Genomic DNA, 18,007 nt, shown 5'->3' on the forward strand with positions numbered 1-18,007 from the left:
TTGATCCAGTACTTGGTTACATTTAGACACATTTGCTCATCTACACCAGAGCCATGCAGAGCGCCACCCACCTCCGATGGGTCAGGAAGCTCCCGCTGACATGTCCTGATCCATCGCAGCCCGGGGTCGGGCACGACATGCCATCTGTCTTCCCGGACTTCCATGCAAACTGGGAGCCGTTGACATAGCCATCCTTCTGCCGCTTGGCCGCCAGGGGGCAGCCCGACGCACTGCGGTGAGATGCGTATTTCCCCGTCACGTGACCCTGTCCATCACAGCCTGGGACTGGACACCTGCGGAGAGAAGGGGGTCACAAAGGTCAGTCAGGACACGACCACGCTCTCCTCACTTGCAGCACACCTGTCCCTGGTAAATGTCATCCACACAATACAAAGACAACTAGAAAAAGATTAGCTACTCTAATGAAAACGGTCTCCGGTTAAAAGACATTTACCCATGGTTCTACATTGTCCTTCAGAGTGACATTTGGGCTGATTAGAATTAGCACAGTGTGTCTGCGGGCCGCTCCACCCCGACAGTGGAGAGGTCAGTGTTAATTATGATTGCAATGTTAATGATGATGGTACATCCAGTGAACCTCGCAGGGATAGAGGTGGCAGCAACAGCTGTGCAGAGATTGGGAAGTGATTGGTGAAAGGACACATAGTGAACTTTAGTTGATTTGCGGCAAGGTCATATGCGCTTAACATTATCACATTCCTTAAGTGGTGGAAAGGTAACCTTTACTGTACTGTACCCACTAGGTGTACTACACTGGTTGTAGAGAATCTGAGGTGAAATGCATGACCATGACTTCAAGAGAATACAGATGTAGGATCTTAATTTGATCACTCTTTTGTTGCTGATAATTTTGCTTGCAGTGTATTCAAGGTTTAAAAAGGCTTCTAAAGTTTGTACTTTTCACTTTAAAATGCCAGACTTGATTTGCCTTTGTGAAAAATGTATTATATCCTACAAAAAATGTCCAAGAATTATAATCTACATAATAATTCACATGTTCCTGTTGCTGCGGGATTATTTTCCTGGCCTAAATTAAGATCGTACATCTGTATGTTGACAAACTGTCACGCCCTGACCTTAGAGAGCCTTTTTATGTCTCTATTTGGTTTGGTCAGGGTGTGATTTGGGTGGGCATTCTATGTTATTTATTTCTAGGTTTTGTGTTTCTATGTTTTGGCTGGGTATGGTTCTCAATCAGGGACAGCTGTCTATCATTGTCTCTGATTGGGAGTCATACTTAGGCGGCCTGTTTTTCCACCTTAGGTTGTGGGATGTTGTTTTTTGTTAGCTCTGCGTAGCCTACGGAACGTGACGTTCGATGTTTTGTTTGGTGTTCGGATTTAACAAAGAATCATGAACACGGACCACGCTGCACCTTGGTCCACTTCTTCCGACGGGCGTTACAGAACATCCCACCACAAACGGACCAAGCAGCGTGGTAAGGAGGACTGGACATGGGAGGACATCCTGGACGGCAAAGGATCCAGGACGCGGGAGGAGATCCTGGCCGGAAGGGATCGCCTCCCATGGGAACAGGTGGAGGCAGATAGAAAAGGGGCCCAGCGTTACGAGGGGACACGGCTAGCACAGAAGCCCGAGAAGCAGCACATGGGGAGATTGGTGGAGTCAGGTTATAGACCTGAGCCAACTCCCCGTGCTTACCGTGGGTAGCGTGGTACTGGTCAGGCTCCGTGTTATGCGGTGGAGCGCACGGTGTCTCCAGTGCTCGTTCACAGCCCGGTGCACTATATCCCAGCTCCCCGCATCGGCCGGGCTAGAGTGGGCAACCAGCCAGGACGGATGGTGCCGGCTCAGCACTCCTGGCCTCCAGTGCGTCTCTACGGCCCAGGATATCCTGCGCCGGCTCTGCGCACTGTGTCTCCGGTGCGTATCCACAGCCCAGTACGTCCTGTGCCAGCACCCCGCAGTTGCCGGGCTAGGGTGAGCATCCAGCCAGGAAGGGAGGTGCCAGCTCTACGCTCCAGACCTCCAGTGCGCCTCCTCTGCCCAGTATATCCTGCACCGGCTCTACGCACAGTGTATCCGGTGCCTACTCCACGGACCAGGCTTCCTGTGTGTCTCCCCAGCCTGGTGAGTCCGGTGCCTGTTCCACGGACCAGGCTTCCTGTGTGTCTCCCCAGCCTGGTGAGTCCTGTACCTGCTGTACGAAGCCTCCAGTGATGATCCATGGCACGAAGCCTCCAGTGATGATAAATGGCACAAAGCCTCCAGTGATGATCCACGGCACGAAGCCTCCAGTGATGATCCATGGCACGAAGCCTCCAGTGATGATCCATGGCACGAAGCCTCCAACGACGGCCTCCAGTCCGGAGCCTCCAGCGACGGCCTCCAGTCCGGGGCCTGCAGCGAGGGTCCCCAGTCCGGGGCCCGCAACGAGGGTCCCCAGTCCGGGGCCCGCAACGAGGGTCCCCAGTCCGGGGCCGGCAGCGAGGGTCCCCAGTCCGGGGTCAGCGGCGGGGGTCCCTGCATCAGAGGCGCCACCAAAGTGGGGTGAGCCAGAGGTGGAGCGGGGTCTACGTCCCGCACCAGAGCCGCCACCGCAGATAGATGCCCACCTGGACCCCCTATAGGTTCAGGGGGTACTGTCACGCCCTGACCTTAGAGAGCCTTTTGATGTCTCTATTTGGTTTGGTCAGGGTGTGATTTGGGTGGGCATTCTATGTTCTTTATTTCTAGGTTTTGTGTTTCTATGTTTTGGCCGGGTACGGTTCTCAATCAGGGACAGCTGTCTATCGTTGTCTCTGATTGGGAATCATACTTAGGCAGCCTGTTTTGCCACCTTAGGTTCTGGGATGTTGTTTTTTGTTAGCTCTGCATAGCCTACGGAACGTGAAGTTTTTTTGTTGTTTTGTTTGGTGTTCGGATTTAATAAAGAATCATGAACACTTACCACGCTGCACTTTGGTCCACTCCTTCCGACGGGCATTACACAAACTCACCAAGATGCTATACTACCCTCCGTTCCAACCCTCACCTAATTGGCTCCTGGTCATCCTTGTCCTCCTTGCTGTGCAGTATCTTGATCCCGCTCTTCTTCGCCCGTGGACAGCCTGACAGACTAGAGGGGAAAGGTCTTGTGCAGTTCACTACCATCTTAAGAGTATGAGTACAACATCAGTACATTTGCAGTTCATCAAAAGACAAATCACATCTCAGAATGATAGCTCTGTAAAGTTGGTATCAGATGGTTTCAAGACAAGCCATGTAACCTATACACTACTGTTCAAAAGTTCGGGGTCACTTAAAAATGTCCTTGTTTTTGAAAGCACATTTTTGTCCATTCAAATAACATAAAATTAATCAGAAATACAGTGTAGACATTGTTAATGTTGTAAATGACTATTGTAGCTGGAAACGGCTGATATTCTTTTCAATGGAATATCTACATAGGGGTACATAGGCCCATTATCAGCAACCATCACTCCTGTGTTCCAATGGCACGTTGTGTTAGGTAATCCAAGTGTATCATTTTAAAAGGCTAATTGATCATTAGAAAACCCTTTTGCAATTATGTTAGCACAGCTGAAAACTGTTGTCCTGATTAAAGAAGCAATACAAATGACCTTCTTTAGACTAGTTGAGTATCTGGAGCATCAGCATTTGTTGGTTTGATTACAGGCTCAAAATGGCCAGAAACAAATAACTTTCTTCTGAAACTCGTCAGTCTATTCTTGTTCTGAGAAATGATGGCTATTCCATGTGATAAATTGCCAAGAAACGGAAGATCTCGTACAACGCTGTGTACTACTCCCTTCACAGAACACCGCAAACGGGCTCTAACCAGAATAGAGAGAGGAGTGGGAGGCCCCAGTGCACAACTGAGCAAGAGGACAAGTACATTAGAGTGTCTAGTTTGAGAAACAGAAGCCTCACAAGTCCTCAACTGGCAGCTTCATTAAATAGTACCCGCAAAACACCAGACTCAACGTCAACAGTGAAGAGGCGACTCCGGGATGCTGGCCTCCAGTGTCTGTGTCCTTTTGCCCATCTTAATCTTTTATTTTTATTGGCCAGTCTGAGATATGGCTTTTTCGTTGCAACTCTGCCTAATAGGCCAGTATCCTGGAGTCGCCTCTTCACTGTTGACGTTGAGACTGGTGTTTTGCGGGTACTATTTAATGAAGCTGCCAGTTGAGGACTTGTGAGGCATCTGTTTCTCAAAGTAGTGCTTTTCTTTCAAAAACAAGGACATTTCTAAGTGACCCCAAACTTTTGAATGGTAGTGTACATGCATATACGGTAACAAATGACTATCAGAGCTCAATGATACTGAAAACAGAGAAGTCTAAACAATCCATACAACTGTCAGGTATGCACTACAAAATAGGTAATATACTGTATATGTATCTATGCATCACTGTCTTCTACAATCTGAAATGTTAGGGGCTGCTGAATATCCTGCGTGGCTTTTTGTCATTATGATGGGTTGCAAGCTACCTCCTGTGCGAGGCGTAGTTCCCAGTGATGTGTCCAGACCCGTCACATGCCGGAGTGGGACACCTGGGACAGAGGGGACAAGGAGAGTGACTACAGGGTACTGGGTAATACCAAAGCTGACAGCGTCAACACTTATCAGGCTATTGGTCTGCTAGGCTATGTAAAGACTAAAATATAGAATGCACAATTGTCTCTATCAGAGACACTGGAGAAATAGGGGTTATGCTTACTTGAGGTCTTGGGCATTGGTTGTCATCATACTGCGGATGCTTTTGTCAGCTAACTGGCAGTTTGAGAGACTAGAGAACACACAGACATACAATGAGAACATCAGATGTGGAAAATGGTCACTAGGTAAAGCGGGTATAATGAATGTCAAGTAGTTAAAAGGGGATGACAAAATAAGCTTGTTTTGGTCTTACGTGATGAGTTCCTTCTTGCCCTCCTTGCAGGCGGAGTACTTGTGTTTGGGGCTGGGCATGGTCACGTCCCCTCCATAGTGCTGCTCATCCAGAAGGTCCTGGAATGGGTCCAGGTCATCGACCTGGTGGAGGGATGAAAAAAAGGAAGACTACATCATGTCATCATGTAGCCTATGACCATAACATTGGCATTTTCACACATCCTACATTTCTTTTCCAATTAGCACACGATTACAATTCATACTCATATTCACATCCCACATCACATTTTTTTCAAATACTCAGCAAGATCCAATTTCTTGGTATCAAGCAATCCTGAAGAAACCCTCTCGCCTCACTCTCAATGCTCATGCCCCCCCTGAAAATGTTTCATCCATGCCTTATTGGCAAGCCCAATTACGGTTATGACTACAGCCCTTCAACTTCAAGCTTTTTAATCTGACATTGCAAGTGTATCAATTTACTGCATGGGTTGCTTTGTGTAATATCAGAGATTCAAGTACAACGTGTAAAGATGATCTATCAGGCACCATCTATATAATGATGCTGAGCCTCTTAATGTATCTCACAAACCATGAATCCACAATTGTGTGCGTCAAGCAGTCATTGGGTGAATCTCAAATGTATTTCCTTGATTCCACTTCTCCTCTTTCCTTTCCACCTTCTCAGAGGGGAGGAACCTCAGATCTTCTGCTCCAATGTGCTTTGGGAAGGAGACGATGGGGGAGGATGTGAGGTATCAAGGAAAACAATTGAGATTCACTCATTGAGTCAATGCAGTACCGGTAGCATCAACTAGATGTCAGTGAAAGACTATCAGTGGATACTGGATACCCCCAAATCAAATCACCATTACCTGTGTACTGCCGGTCTATGGCTCATTAAGGAATATTGAACACTCGCAGAGAGTAAAATATTTTCTGGATAAGCCACCTTTGAATTGTGCCTCCACTGCAAGAGACCATTGGAGTATAATAGAGGACTATTCTGTTCAATAGATTTACATTTTGAACACAAAAACACACATTACCCCATAACTACATTACCCATAATGCTGCAGCTCTTCCCCATACCTCTTTGTGATCGTCGTCAGTGATGCGCTTGATCTTGGTGTAGTCCACGGGCAGGTCCCAGCAGTCGGCCTCACTCATCTGGTAGCAGCGGCTGCTGTTGAGCAGGGCCTGCCGCTGGGGGGACATGGGCTGCAGGGGCGTCAGCACCGTGCCACTCCCCTCAGGACCCCCAGGCTGCCCACGGCTCACACTCAGGTCCAGGGTACTGTTGTCATCCACATCCCCATCAGGACTCTGTGAGAGAGAGGGAGATGGATGGAGGGAGGGAGGGATGAAGAGAGAAGGGGGGAGAGGGAGGTAAATAGAATGAAAGAAAGAGGAGGAGAAGGAGGAGCCCGATAAGGAGATTGTAGGAGGTAAAGAGGAGAGAGAGAGAATGAGAGAGAGAATGGAGAGGGTTGATAGAGGGAGAGAAGCAGAGAGAGAAAGTGAGGGAGAGAATAATTACTCCTCCTCTTTGGCCCACTCTGCAGCCCGCACTGTGGTGGAGAGGAGATTAATGTACAACACAGGGAATATCCCCGCGGCGCTCTGATGATGATGATGATGATGACGACGATGGTGCACACAGAGACAGACTGCGCCAGAGCAAGACCATGTCCTCGCAGAGAGGTCACTCTCTCTTGCCTCTGCACAGGGGGCATGATTACTAGAAAGAGACCGAGAGAGGGAGTGTGAGAGCGAGAGAGAGAGAGAGTGTGGCAACTGAAATGCTCATTGATCCATTCCAGGCAGTCTTAAAAAGCCAAGGGCTCCAGTCCACCGCGCCCAATGCATCTCTTTGTCTCACAGTGTTAGATACTATACTGCTCTCATGGCTGTGCTTGCCCTGCACCGGGGCTCTAAATTAAAAATATATATTGGTAGCACCGGTGCACCATTGGTAGCATAACATCAAATTTAGGAGCACCAGAAAATACGGTTTTATTGTATCTACTGAGATATAGCCTATGTGAATTCTAGTTACTTCTGAAGCACATGTTGTGCCCTAGAATTTAAAAACAAATGTAACCATGTAAATACATTTGTTGATATAAAGAAAGCAAAAATGTTGATTCAAATACTTGTCATTGAAATTAAAAAGTAATTTGTGGAGTATTAGGTCTCTACATTGTGTAAAAACACTATTTTCCTATTGAGATGCATTGCATTGAATATTGTGCACTGTCTCTTTAAGAATGTCAAGTTTGTGATAATGACATGCAAGATATCTGACATGTATTCATTGCTATGACCATTGATCTCCTCAAGAAGCTATCCCTTTTCCTTTCTTTCTGTGTCCCCAAATGTTTGCATATACTGGTAAAGTTACCAGGTTGTCAGCTAGCTATTTAATGAGGTAACAAACATGATTGAACAAGGTGTAAAACAAATTCCGGCCCACAAGTAGTTTTAGAATGGCCCACAGCATGATTTGTAAATGTAAAAAAATATATACTGTATATATATATATATATATATATATATATATATATATATATATATATATATATATATATACTGTATATATTTAGGATTTTTTTTTTTTTTTGCAGAGTGATCCCAAATTAAAACTCCTGGTCAAACAGCATATTTTGCCAAATTGGTCGCTCTTTAGCGCAGGCTGTACCCCATAATGTAATGTATGTGCCACACAGAATCACAGGACGCCAGGCCAGACTGCGTTATTCTGTAATAAGCAAAGCTGCAAAGCCTAAATGATATGGCATAGAAAAGCCTCTGACACCTAACCTTGTGGAGGAGGCCTCTGACTCATTGTTGACTGAATCAGACAAGGGCCCACTTTTCACTAGAATTGACTCAGGGTGGCAGTAAGGAAGATATAACATCCCCTATTTTGTCAGAGATACAATGCAAATGTGGTCTGATAGATTGAAAGAGCAATAAAGAAAGCAGGAAAGATAGGGGGAATAAATAGACTGAAAGGGAGAAAGATAGGATAAAGAAATAGACTGAAAAGGAGAAAGATAGGGGGAAAAATAGATTGAAAGGGAGAAAGATAGGATAAAGAAATAGACTGAAAGGCAGAAAGATAGGGGATATAAATAGACTGAAAGGGAGAAAGACAGGGGAAATAAATAGACTGAAAGGGAGAAAGATAGGAGAAATTAATAGACTGAAAGGCAGAAAGATAGGAGGAATAAATAGACTGAAAGGCAGAAAGATATGGGAAATAAATCAACTGAAAGGGAGAAAGATAGGATAAATAAATACACTGAAAGGAGAAAGATAGGGGAAATAAATCAACTGAAAGGGAGAAAGATAGGGAAATAAATCAACTGAAGGAGAAAGATAGGGAAAATAAATCAACTGAAAAGGAGAAAGATAGGAGAAATAAATACACTGAAAAGGAGAAAGATAGGAGAAATAAATAGACTGAAAGGCAGAAAGATAGGGGATATAAATAGACTGAAAGGGAGAAAGATAGGGGAAATAAATAGACTGAAAAAGAGAAAGATAGGAGAAATAAATAGACTGAAAGGGAGAAAGATAGGGGGAATAAATAGACTGAAAGGGAGAAAGATAGGGGGAATAAATAGACTGAAAGGGAGAAAGATAGGATAAAGAAATAGACTGAAAAGGAGAAAGATAGGGGGAAAAATAGATTGAAAGGGAGAAAGATAGGATAAAGAAATAGACTGAAAGGCAGAAAGATAGGGGATATAAATAGACTGAAAGGGAGAAAGACAGGGGAAATAAATAGACTGAAAGGGAGAAAGATAGGAGAAATTAATAGACTGAAAGGCAGAAAGATAGGAGGAATAAATAGACTGAAAGGCAGAAAGATATGGGAAATAAATCAACTGAAAGGGAGAAAGATAGGATAAATAAATACACTGAAAGGAGAAAGATAGGGGAAATAAATCAACTGAAAGGGAGAAAGATAGGGGAAATAAATCAACTGAAGGAGAAAGATAGGGAAAATAAATCAACTGAAAAGGAGAAAGATAGGAGAAATAAATACACTGAAAAGGAGAAAGATAGGAGAAATAAATAGACTGAAAGGCAGAAAGATAGGGGATATAAATAGACTGAAAGGGAGAAAGATAGGGGAAATAAATAGACTGAAAAAGAGAAAGATAGGAGAAATAAATAGACTGAAAGGGAGAAAGATAGGGGGAATAAATAGACTGAAAGACAGAAAGATAGGAGGAATAAATAGACTGAAAGGCAGAAAGATAGGGGAAATAAATACACTGAAAAGGAGAAAGATAGGAGAAATAAATAGACTGAAAGGCAGAAAGATAGGGGAAATAAATACACTGAAAAGGAGAAAGATAGGGGATATAAATAGACTAAAGGCAGAAAGATAGGGGAAATAAATAGACTGAAAAGGAGAAAGATAGGAGAAATAAATAGACTGAAAGGCAGAAAGATAGGGGAAATAAATACACTGAAAAGGAGAAAGATAGGGGGAATAAATAGACTGAAAGGCAGAAAGATAGGAGGAATAAATACACTGAAAAGGAGAAAGATAGGGGGAATAAATAAACTGAAAGGGAGAAAGATAGGAGAAATAAATAGACTGAAAGGCAGAAAGATAGGAGAAATAAATAGACTGAAAAGCAGAAAGATAGGGGAAATAAATACACTGAAAAGGAGAAAGATAGGGGAATAAATAGACTGAAAGGCAGAAAGATAGGGGGAATAAATAGACGGAAAGGCAGAAAGATAGGGGGAATAAATAGACTGAAAGGGAGAAAGATAGGGGAATAAATAGACTGAAAGGCAGAAAGATAGGGGGAATAAATAGACTGAAAGGGAGAAAGATAGGGGGAATAAATAGACTGAAAGGGAGAAAGATAGGGGAAATAAATACACTGAAAAGGAGAAAGATAGGGGAATAAATCAACTGAAAGGGAGAAAGATAGGGGAAATAAATACACTGAAAAGGAGAAAGATAGGGGAATAAATAGACTGAAAGGGAGAAAGATAGGGGGGATAAATAGACAAAGGCAGAAAGACAGGGGGAATAAATAGACAAAGGCAGAATATTAGGGGAAATAAATAGACTGAAAGGGAGAAAGATAGGGGAAATAAATAGACTGAAAGGCAGAAAGATAGGGGATATAAATAGACTGAAATCGAGAAAGATAAGGGAAATAAATAGACTGAAAATGAGAAAGATAGGAGAAATAAATAGACTGAAAGAGATAAAGATAGGGGAAATAAATAGACTGAAAGGCAGAAAGATAGGGGAAATAAATAGACTGAAAGGCAGAAAGATAGGGGAAATAAATAGACTGAAAGAGATAAAGATAGGGGAAATAAATACACTGAAAGAGAGGAAGATGGGGTGGAGAAAGAGAGCGAGAGCAGTGAGGGAGAAAGAGGGCAGAAAAGGAGGGCGGAAAGACAGAGTGAGAGAAGGGAAGAGAGGCTCAGAGAAAGAGAGAGCGAGATAAAGAGAGTGAAGGGATGTTGGACAGAGAGAGAGAGAGAGAGAGAGAGAGAGAGAGAGGGAGAGAAAAAAAGCAAGCAAGAGCTACGCAACGCCCCAGAGGCGGAGCTGGAGCCTGCCGGGTGAGTGTGAGCATGAGTCTGGGGCGTAGTCCTCCCTACCTGGGAGAGGAGATCCTGGGGCTTGCCTCCCAGGCCGTGGGGCATCTCCCTGCAGCGCGTGGACAGGTTGAGGATGGCCGTGGCGGCCATGTGGGCAGCCTCCATGTCGTGTGTGTAGTCGAAGCTGCTTTTGCTGCAGGTGCTGCTGGCGCTGCTGCCGCCCCCTCCCCCTCCGCAGCTCAGACTGCTGCTGCTGGGAGCGTAGCTGCTCGTCGTGCTGCTGGCTGGGCTCTTACAGTAGCGCTTGGCTGCAGGGAGGGAGCACACCATACAGATCATACACAGACATATAGACACACATACGGTATACACATACAGTGCAGCCATCAGGGACAGGACATCATCCATGCACACACACACCCACACACACATACAGTACATAGATAAAGTCCCACACAATGATGCCGAAGGCCAGATTTTGGCCCCGCCAATTTTAAAAAATTCAGAGATGTATAAAAAGACATGAAATATAGAAAAATGTAAAGAATATATATATATACACATTCTGTATATATAGATATAGATAGAAAGATAGGTAGATAGATCATTTCTAACACCTACAGAGAAGTCTTCCAGTGGATGGTTTGCTCCACGGTGAATGCTGTGTCAGAGCAAATGATTGTGCTCTTGGTTGGAGAATGAGGCGAGGGAGACAGAGATGGAGAGCGCGAGGAGAGTGCTAGGAGGGAGAGAGAGAGCGCGAGCGAGCGAGCGAGAGGGATGGGAGCGGTGTGACAAGTGAATACGGGCTTCACAGTAAGGGTTTGTAGGCAGCAGAGTGTGTGAGCGAGCCGGGGGAAACCAGAAACCTGCCCTAAAAGCATCTCCACGCTAAAGGGAGAGAAAAACCTTGCATCCAAGCAGCTTGAAAATGCATCAGGGCCAAGGAAATGGGCGCTGTTCTATACTTGTCTCCAATCCGGATTGGAGTTGTTCCATCTGATATGAACTATGCCATGCAGTATCAAATTGATGGAAATGAAATATAGCCTCAAAAATGGGGGTTTTAGGAATACACATTTCAATCGTTTCTTTGCATTGTATATGTGTTGCATAGAGTTATTCAACACATTTGCCCAATTGTCTTAGCCGTGATCTAAAACCTGGGAGTAATGTTTGTGTTTGTCTGTCTGTGTCTGTCTGTGTTTGTGCATGTGTGTGTGCGCGCCTGCATGCGTGTGCCAACATGCGTGCTTGCATGTGTGCGTGTGTGTGTGTGTGTGCGTGCATGCGTGAGAGTGCATAGGCAGTCATTCCCTACCGTCATATCCCTTAGACGAGAAGTCCCGTCCTTGGGGCTTGGGGACCAGGCCTCTCTTCCCCCCACCGTAGATGTGTTGCTGGCTGTCGTAGCCTTGGCCGTAGTCGAAGCTGGTCTTGGAGTACTTCTCCAGCTCCTTGGCCAGGTTGGAGCGCGGCGTGCTGGTGGAGACGTTATTTTTGTAACCGTACTGTGGGATCTCCAGCTGTTTCACAAAGCACATTGGCCTGGAAGATAACCATGGACAGGGGGGCCGTGTTTGTGTACACACGGTGAGAGCGGTCTGACTGTCTGACTGCATGGTGTACGTCCTCACTGAACCACTAGGGGGACTTCATTTGTAAGAGCAAAATCATGAGAGCTACTACGGTCGGCTATGTCCTGTCTATTGTATGTACAATGTACATGATGTTACCGTATGTTCTCCCTTTCTACGTCTATATGAGGTATGAGAGATTGATGCAGGTCAGAGGTTACATTCACGGCTACCAGGAATGCACTGGGATGAGCGGGAAGGCTGGGGGAGTGGTGGTCATGTGATGAGGGTGTGAGTGAGTACCTCAGCACACGGTCTGAAGCCTGGTTGGACTTGGGGCCCCCGTCACATGGGATGTGCTTCTCCTGGACTTTAACCATCTTCTCTGCAGCAGCGATGGGGCACCCCGAGAGACTGCAACAGCATTCACAAAACAGAGTGAGGCCTAATTGGCCAGAGCACACACACACATGCACACGAATGCATGTACGTACGCAAGCAAGCACACACACACACACACACACACACACACACACACACACACACACACACACACACACACACACACACACACACACACACACACACACACACACACACACACACACACACACACACACACACACACACATACACACACACAAAGACATCACTTGCACAGACATGTACCCCCCCACACACCTACACAGTCTGCCTCACCGATAACAGACACATCCAGTCAATCAGCTAAATTTGGCTTTGATTTAAACAGAATTACGAATGTTCTGCTATACGATGGGGCCCCACGTATGAATTATGTATTTTCTATGGCCTAGTTCTTAATTGCAAAGCCGGAGCTTTGCAGATACATGTTATTGGCTGCCTGGGCAAGAGGGGCTGCTGAGCTTAGCTATATACCTCCGTCTTTTCAGGCATTCTGGGTAGGCACAGTGGGGAGAACTAATTCACCACAATGCCAGCTACTGTACAGCCTCATATCTTCCCCTATCACCTCTCCCCCTCTTGCTTCCTCATCCTCTATTTTCTCCTCGTTTTGTTCCCCTTTCTCCCTCACATTTGCACTTCTTACAGTATATGAGAGTATTTTTTCAAACGAACCTGGACTCAGTGGTACTCACTGACTCACTGGACTCAGGTAACATAAAAAATGTAAATATGGGACACTCCAACTAGTATGATATGTTTAGTTTTGAATGGTATGTATTAATTAGTGGATGCCCATCATCCTTTTTGTATGATATGTTACAGATTCCAATTGGTACAATATGTTAAGAATTGCAATTTGTCCATTATGTTACGAATTTGCTAAACATTTAATATGTTATGAATTCCAATTTGTTGTGGCTAACGTTAGCTATATGGCTAATGCTAACATTAGCTAGGTGCTAATGTTAGCTGGCTAAAGTTTAGGGGTAAAAGTTAGGTTTAAGGTTAAGGTTAGGAGTTAGGTTAACGGGTAAAGGTTAGGGTTAGTGAAAGGGTTAGCTAAGTAGTTGCAAACTAGCTAAAAAGTAGTAAGTAATTGCAAAGTAGCTAATTAGCTACAATGCTAAAGTTATCTGTGATCAGAATTGAACACGCAACCTTTGGATTGCTAGACATTTGCGTTATACGCCCACCCAACCGGCACGACCAACCATCCTACTATAGTTTTTGCCTTAAATAACCTTCTGTCTTATGTAACCATACCAAATATAACATATCATACTAATTTGATTTGATTTATGTTTACTATGTTACGTCTAGTTTATGAGACCAGGCTGTTCATACACATACAAATCAGTCGTTCTCACAAACAAACCGTCGCTGCTTTTGTGTGTGAGACAAAGGTGGTGCCGGGGGCCTCCCCTAATCATTTCATATCCATGAGTGAAATAAAAATGTTATACGGCCAGCCCCGTAACACACACACACACACACACACACACACACACACACACACACACACACACACACACACACACACACACACACACACACACACACACACACACACGCACGCACGCACACACGCACACTCGCATACAGACGCGTTAGAAGTGTTAGAGAAATCTGTGAGGACCATGTGACAACCTGACAGAAGGACTGCTGTCAGTATCATAGTTTCCATGACAACAGCGAGGAGGAGAGAAACGAGAGACACAAAAGCTATACATCTCCATTTTTTTTCTCCATTTTGTTATGCACTGCTCCCCAATCCTACTAATGACTACACAGTGTGTGTGTGTGTGCCAGTCCCACAAGATGTGTTCTATATAACATGGCCTACAGCAACTGCGGGTGGAGAGGGAGGTGTGTGTTTGTGTGCGTGCTTGTGTGTGTGTGTGTGTGCATTGTGTATTCATAGTGTATGCCTTGTGTGTGATTTTGTCTGCGTACCTACAGAATGTACAGTGCCTTTAGAATGTATTCACACACCTTTTTCCACGTTTTGTGGTGCTACAGACTGAATAAAAAAAATATAAATAATGTCACTGGCCTACACACGATATCCCATAATGTCAAAGTGGAATTATGTTTTTCGAAATGTTTACAAATGAATAACAAATGAAAAGACCACACACATACAATTATCTGTAAGGTCCCTCAGTCGAGCAGTGAATTAATTACATTTTGGATCATTATACCCAGCCACTACAAAGATACAGGCGTGCTTCCTAACTCAGTTGCCGGAGAGGAAGGAAACCGCTTAGTCATTTCACCATGAGGCCAATGGTCACTTTAAAACAGTTACAGTTAGTTTAATGACTGTGATAGGAGAAAACTGAGGATGGATCAACAACATTCTTGTTACGCCACAATACTAACCTAAATGACAGAGAGAAAAGAAGGAAGCCTGTATAGAATAAAAAATATTTCTAATTCACCTCTCGACTGAGGGATCTTACAGAACATTTTATGTGTGTGTTTCAGAGATGGGGTGGTCATTCAAAAACCTCTATTATTGCACACAGAGTGAGTCCATGCAACTTATTATGTGACCATTTGTACTCCTGTACTTATTTAGGCTTTTAATTTCTAATTGATTAGTAAAAAAATGCAAAAAAATGAATTACACTTTGACATTATGGGGTATTATGTCTAGATCAGTGACACAAAGTCTCAATTCAGGCTGTAACACAACAAAATGTGTAAAAGTCAATGGGTGTGAATTCTGAAGGCACTGTACCTGCTGACAATAGAATCGTCACCCTGAGACACACCGTACCTCGTGGCAGACTCTTTACACCCCCACCTATACCCGTTTTGAACCCTTTTTTTCTCTTTCTTAGATCCTGGACAGAGACACCATTTGTATTATTATATTCTATCAGACTATACATTGACTCCACTATTTTATTTCTTATTGTCTCTCCCAGTGCATGCTCTGCCTAGTTGCCGGCCACTCACCTGCGGTGGGAGTTCCTGTTGCTATTGACATGGCCACGCCCCGAGCAGCCAGGAGTAGGGCACTTTAGAACATTTTCATACATTGCAAGAACTTAGGACAGATAGGGAGAGGTGAGAGACAGCAAGGGGTTAGGAGCACCCAGAGTCAGTGGTTATTGTTCAACTATTATTAGGTAGTGAGCGGAGACGGTGGCATGCACTGTTAAAATGTAACGTTGATGCTCATTGCAGGCAGCAAAAAAAAGAATGGATTCAATCAAGCAGCATTCAGAGGTAGTCGGGCATGTTGTTAGTCATTCGGCAGAATCTTGATAGACCAATCAGGTGGGATTGAAAACGGTATCTAGGCAGACGTTAGCTGTACTAACCAATGTTACATGGTACGTTATGTCCTTTACTGAAGCAGAGTTAGAGGTACGTCTGGTCAACATAAGCAGTCTCACAAAGTGATGTGCATGCCATTAGGTATCTGGTCTATGGAGGAGACATTACTTTGCATGCAGGCATGAACAGTGATCAAGCAGGGTGAAAGCAAAAGAGAGTGAGTGCAGCCCCATGCTGATCAGAAGACGACCTTGTGTGTCAACCCAACACAAGAACCATTGAAGGGCAATTGCTGGAAAAGAGTTACCCAGAAACTAAACAGAAAATGAGATCCAACTGAAAAATGCAGGCGATGGGAGGGCAATGCTCAATCCAGTCTCCCCAAGCAGGAAGTAAGACGTTTTCAATGGGACTTACTCTCTGGTGGCACCCTGTCCTTGTGGGGGCAGCCTGACAGGCTCCTGTGGTGGGGGTAGAGACCCGTGACGTGGCCTGTCCCATCGCAGCCCGGCGTCGGACACTTACTCTCCTTCTTGTCCCCCCTTGCAGAATCTACCAAGAAGAACAATATTGGGGGTTTAAAAAGTCATCTCACTATCTAGGTGAGCATTGCATCCAGGGTACTACAGTATGTCACCGCTATTAATGGAATGTCCCATTACACTGTTGTTTAATTTACTGCATTTAGAGTGTCTTAAATTCATATGGGTTTTTAACAGTATTATCCCCCCAAATTGGCCCTAGTAGTTAGGAGGTGGTAAGAAGCAAACACTTAGAAAAAAAGTTGCTATCTAGAACCTAAAAGGGTTCTTTGGCTGTCCCCATAGGACAAACCTTTAAATAACCCTTTTTGGTTCCAGGTATAACCCCTTTGGGTTTCCACAGAGGAACCCAAACTGGTTGAACCAGGAACCAAAAAGGGTTCTACCTGGAAGACAGCCGAAGAACCCTTTGAAAACCTTTTTTTCCTAAGAGTGCAGACTACTCTCACCTGTTTAACATGTAACGGCAAGCCCCCCCCGACACACACACACACACACACACACTCTCACATAGGAAAATTGGTGCAATTGTTCAATCCCAACACCCCAGAAATGCAATTTCATATTTCATAAAAAATGTACACTCGCTATGGCGATAACACAGAATGACTAAGCCTGTGTGAAACTGGCTTATCAGCAGTTCTCCCATGTGTATATCTGGAGCTCACTATCGCCCCCATCTCCACCAATCGTCAATGGTGCCCCCAAGGACACGGCTCAAACCCATTGTCCCAAAATGTTTTTTATTCTGAAATACTAATCAGTAGTCCCGACCCCATGGCAAACATGCGAAAAAAGGCCATAGTCCCTTCCTTTGATGATGAAGACTTTGAATTTAAAATGATTCATTGAGGATAGATTTTTAGAATGTTATTATGGCCTTTGGAAAAAACAAATAGCATGTCGACAGATCTGTAGGGTCCTACCAGAGCCTTATACACATAGTATAGCCAGCTATATGTTCTCGAGACTGAAATTATGCATACTAATCCTATTCCTTGAGAATTCCCCCCACTCGCTTCCTGTGCTAATGGGAGATAATTACATACTATTACAGTACATATCTGTGATAACCGACGATGGCTGGCCCTTATTAATAGTCGTGCTGGCATGATTTGAATCGTGCCATTCAACGGTCTGTGGCTACTGATGGCAAGACGTGTTGTTGGAGGCTTAGAACAACAGGCAGAATTATCTAGAGAAATGACTTCAAATGGCTTTGGATTTCAACTACTAAAATGTCCCCTTTGGTTCAACCAGAGCAGACCAGTATCTGCAGTATTTCACTTTTAGATCAACGTCCTTTGTGTCCATTGGAATGTCACTCAAAACACAGCATCACAATCCAACAATCATGAACGCCATGTGCCACCGCCACCCCCCTGATGCTAGCGTAATGACCCTGTCTGAAACGCTCCCCACTGATCTGCTTTGAAGCTTTCTTATGGGTTAATAAATGCACACACAGAGACGGTACGACTCACTCCCACAGGCAGTGGGGGTGTGTATCAGAGTGGATTTAAAAGAAATAGGCCGTGGATGGAATCCCGCAGATGAGATTTGCTGTCCTAACGGGCCTTGCAGATTGCCATTACTCATGCCTGACAAGCCAAGCCTCTGATGTTAGCATGCCGGCCTATTTAACAACATAAGCTTGCAGTCGATGCTGCTGCTGCCACTGCGATATGCAGCGTTGA

The 18,007-nt window shown here is 44.5% G+C and overlaps 1 protein-coding gene across 9 annotated transcripts in view; it reads right to left on the reverse strand.

Moving 5' to 3' along the window:
* myt1la (myelin transcription factor 1-like, a) overlaps positions 1-18,007 on the reverse strand; it is a 53,791-nt gene that overhangs the window by 5,734 nt on the left and 30,050 nt on the right. For 3 of the 9 annotated variants that reach the window (XM_042321817.1, XM_042321812.1, XM_042321813.1), the window contains exons 8-18: positions 16,186-16,320; positions 15,445-15,535; positions 12,358-12,468; positions 11,799-12,025; positions 10,538-10,785; positions 5,975-6,208; positions 4,902-5,050; positions 4,710-4,778; positions 4,480-4,542; positions 3,017-3,115; positions 72-293 (exon numbers count right to left, since the gene is read on the reverse strand). In XM_042321817.1, the coding sequence (XP_042177751.1) occupies positions 72-293; positions 3,017-3,115; positions 4,480-4,542; positions 4,710-4,778; positions 4,902-5,050; positions 5,975-6,208; positions 10,538-10,785; positions 11,799-12,025; positions 12,358-12,468; positions 15,445-15,535; positions 16,186-16,320 (1,648 nt within the window). The remainder of the gene's footprint in view (positions 1-71; positions 294-3,016; positions 3,116-4,479; positions 4,543-4,709; positions 4,779-4,901; positions 5,051-5,974; positions 6,209-10,537; positions 10,786-11,798; positions 12,026-12,357; positions 12,469-15,444; positions 15,536-16,185; positions 16,321-18,007) is intronic. The other 6 variants (XM_042321820.1, XM_042321816.1, XM_042321819.1 and 3 more) reach the window with 4 other exon arrangements.

This window comes from Oncorhynchus tshawytscha, linkage group LG05, assembly GCF_018296145.1.
Source record: "Oncorhynchus tshawytscha isolate Ot180627B linkage group LG05, Otsh_v2.0, whole genome shotgun sequence".
Lineage (NCBI taxonomy): Eukaryota > Metazoa > Chordata > Actinopteri > Salmoniformes > Salmonidae > Oncorhynchus > Oncorhynchus tshawytscha.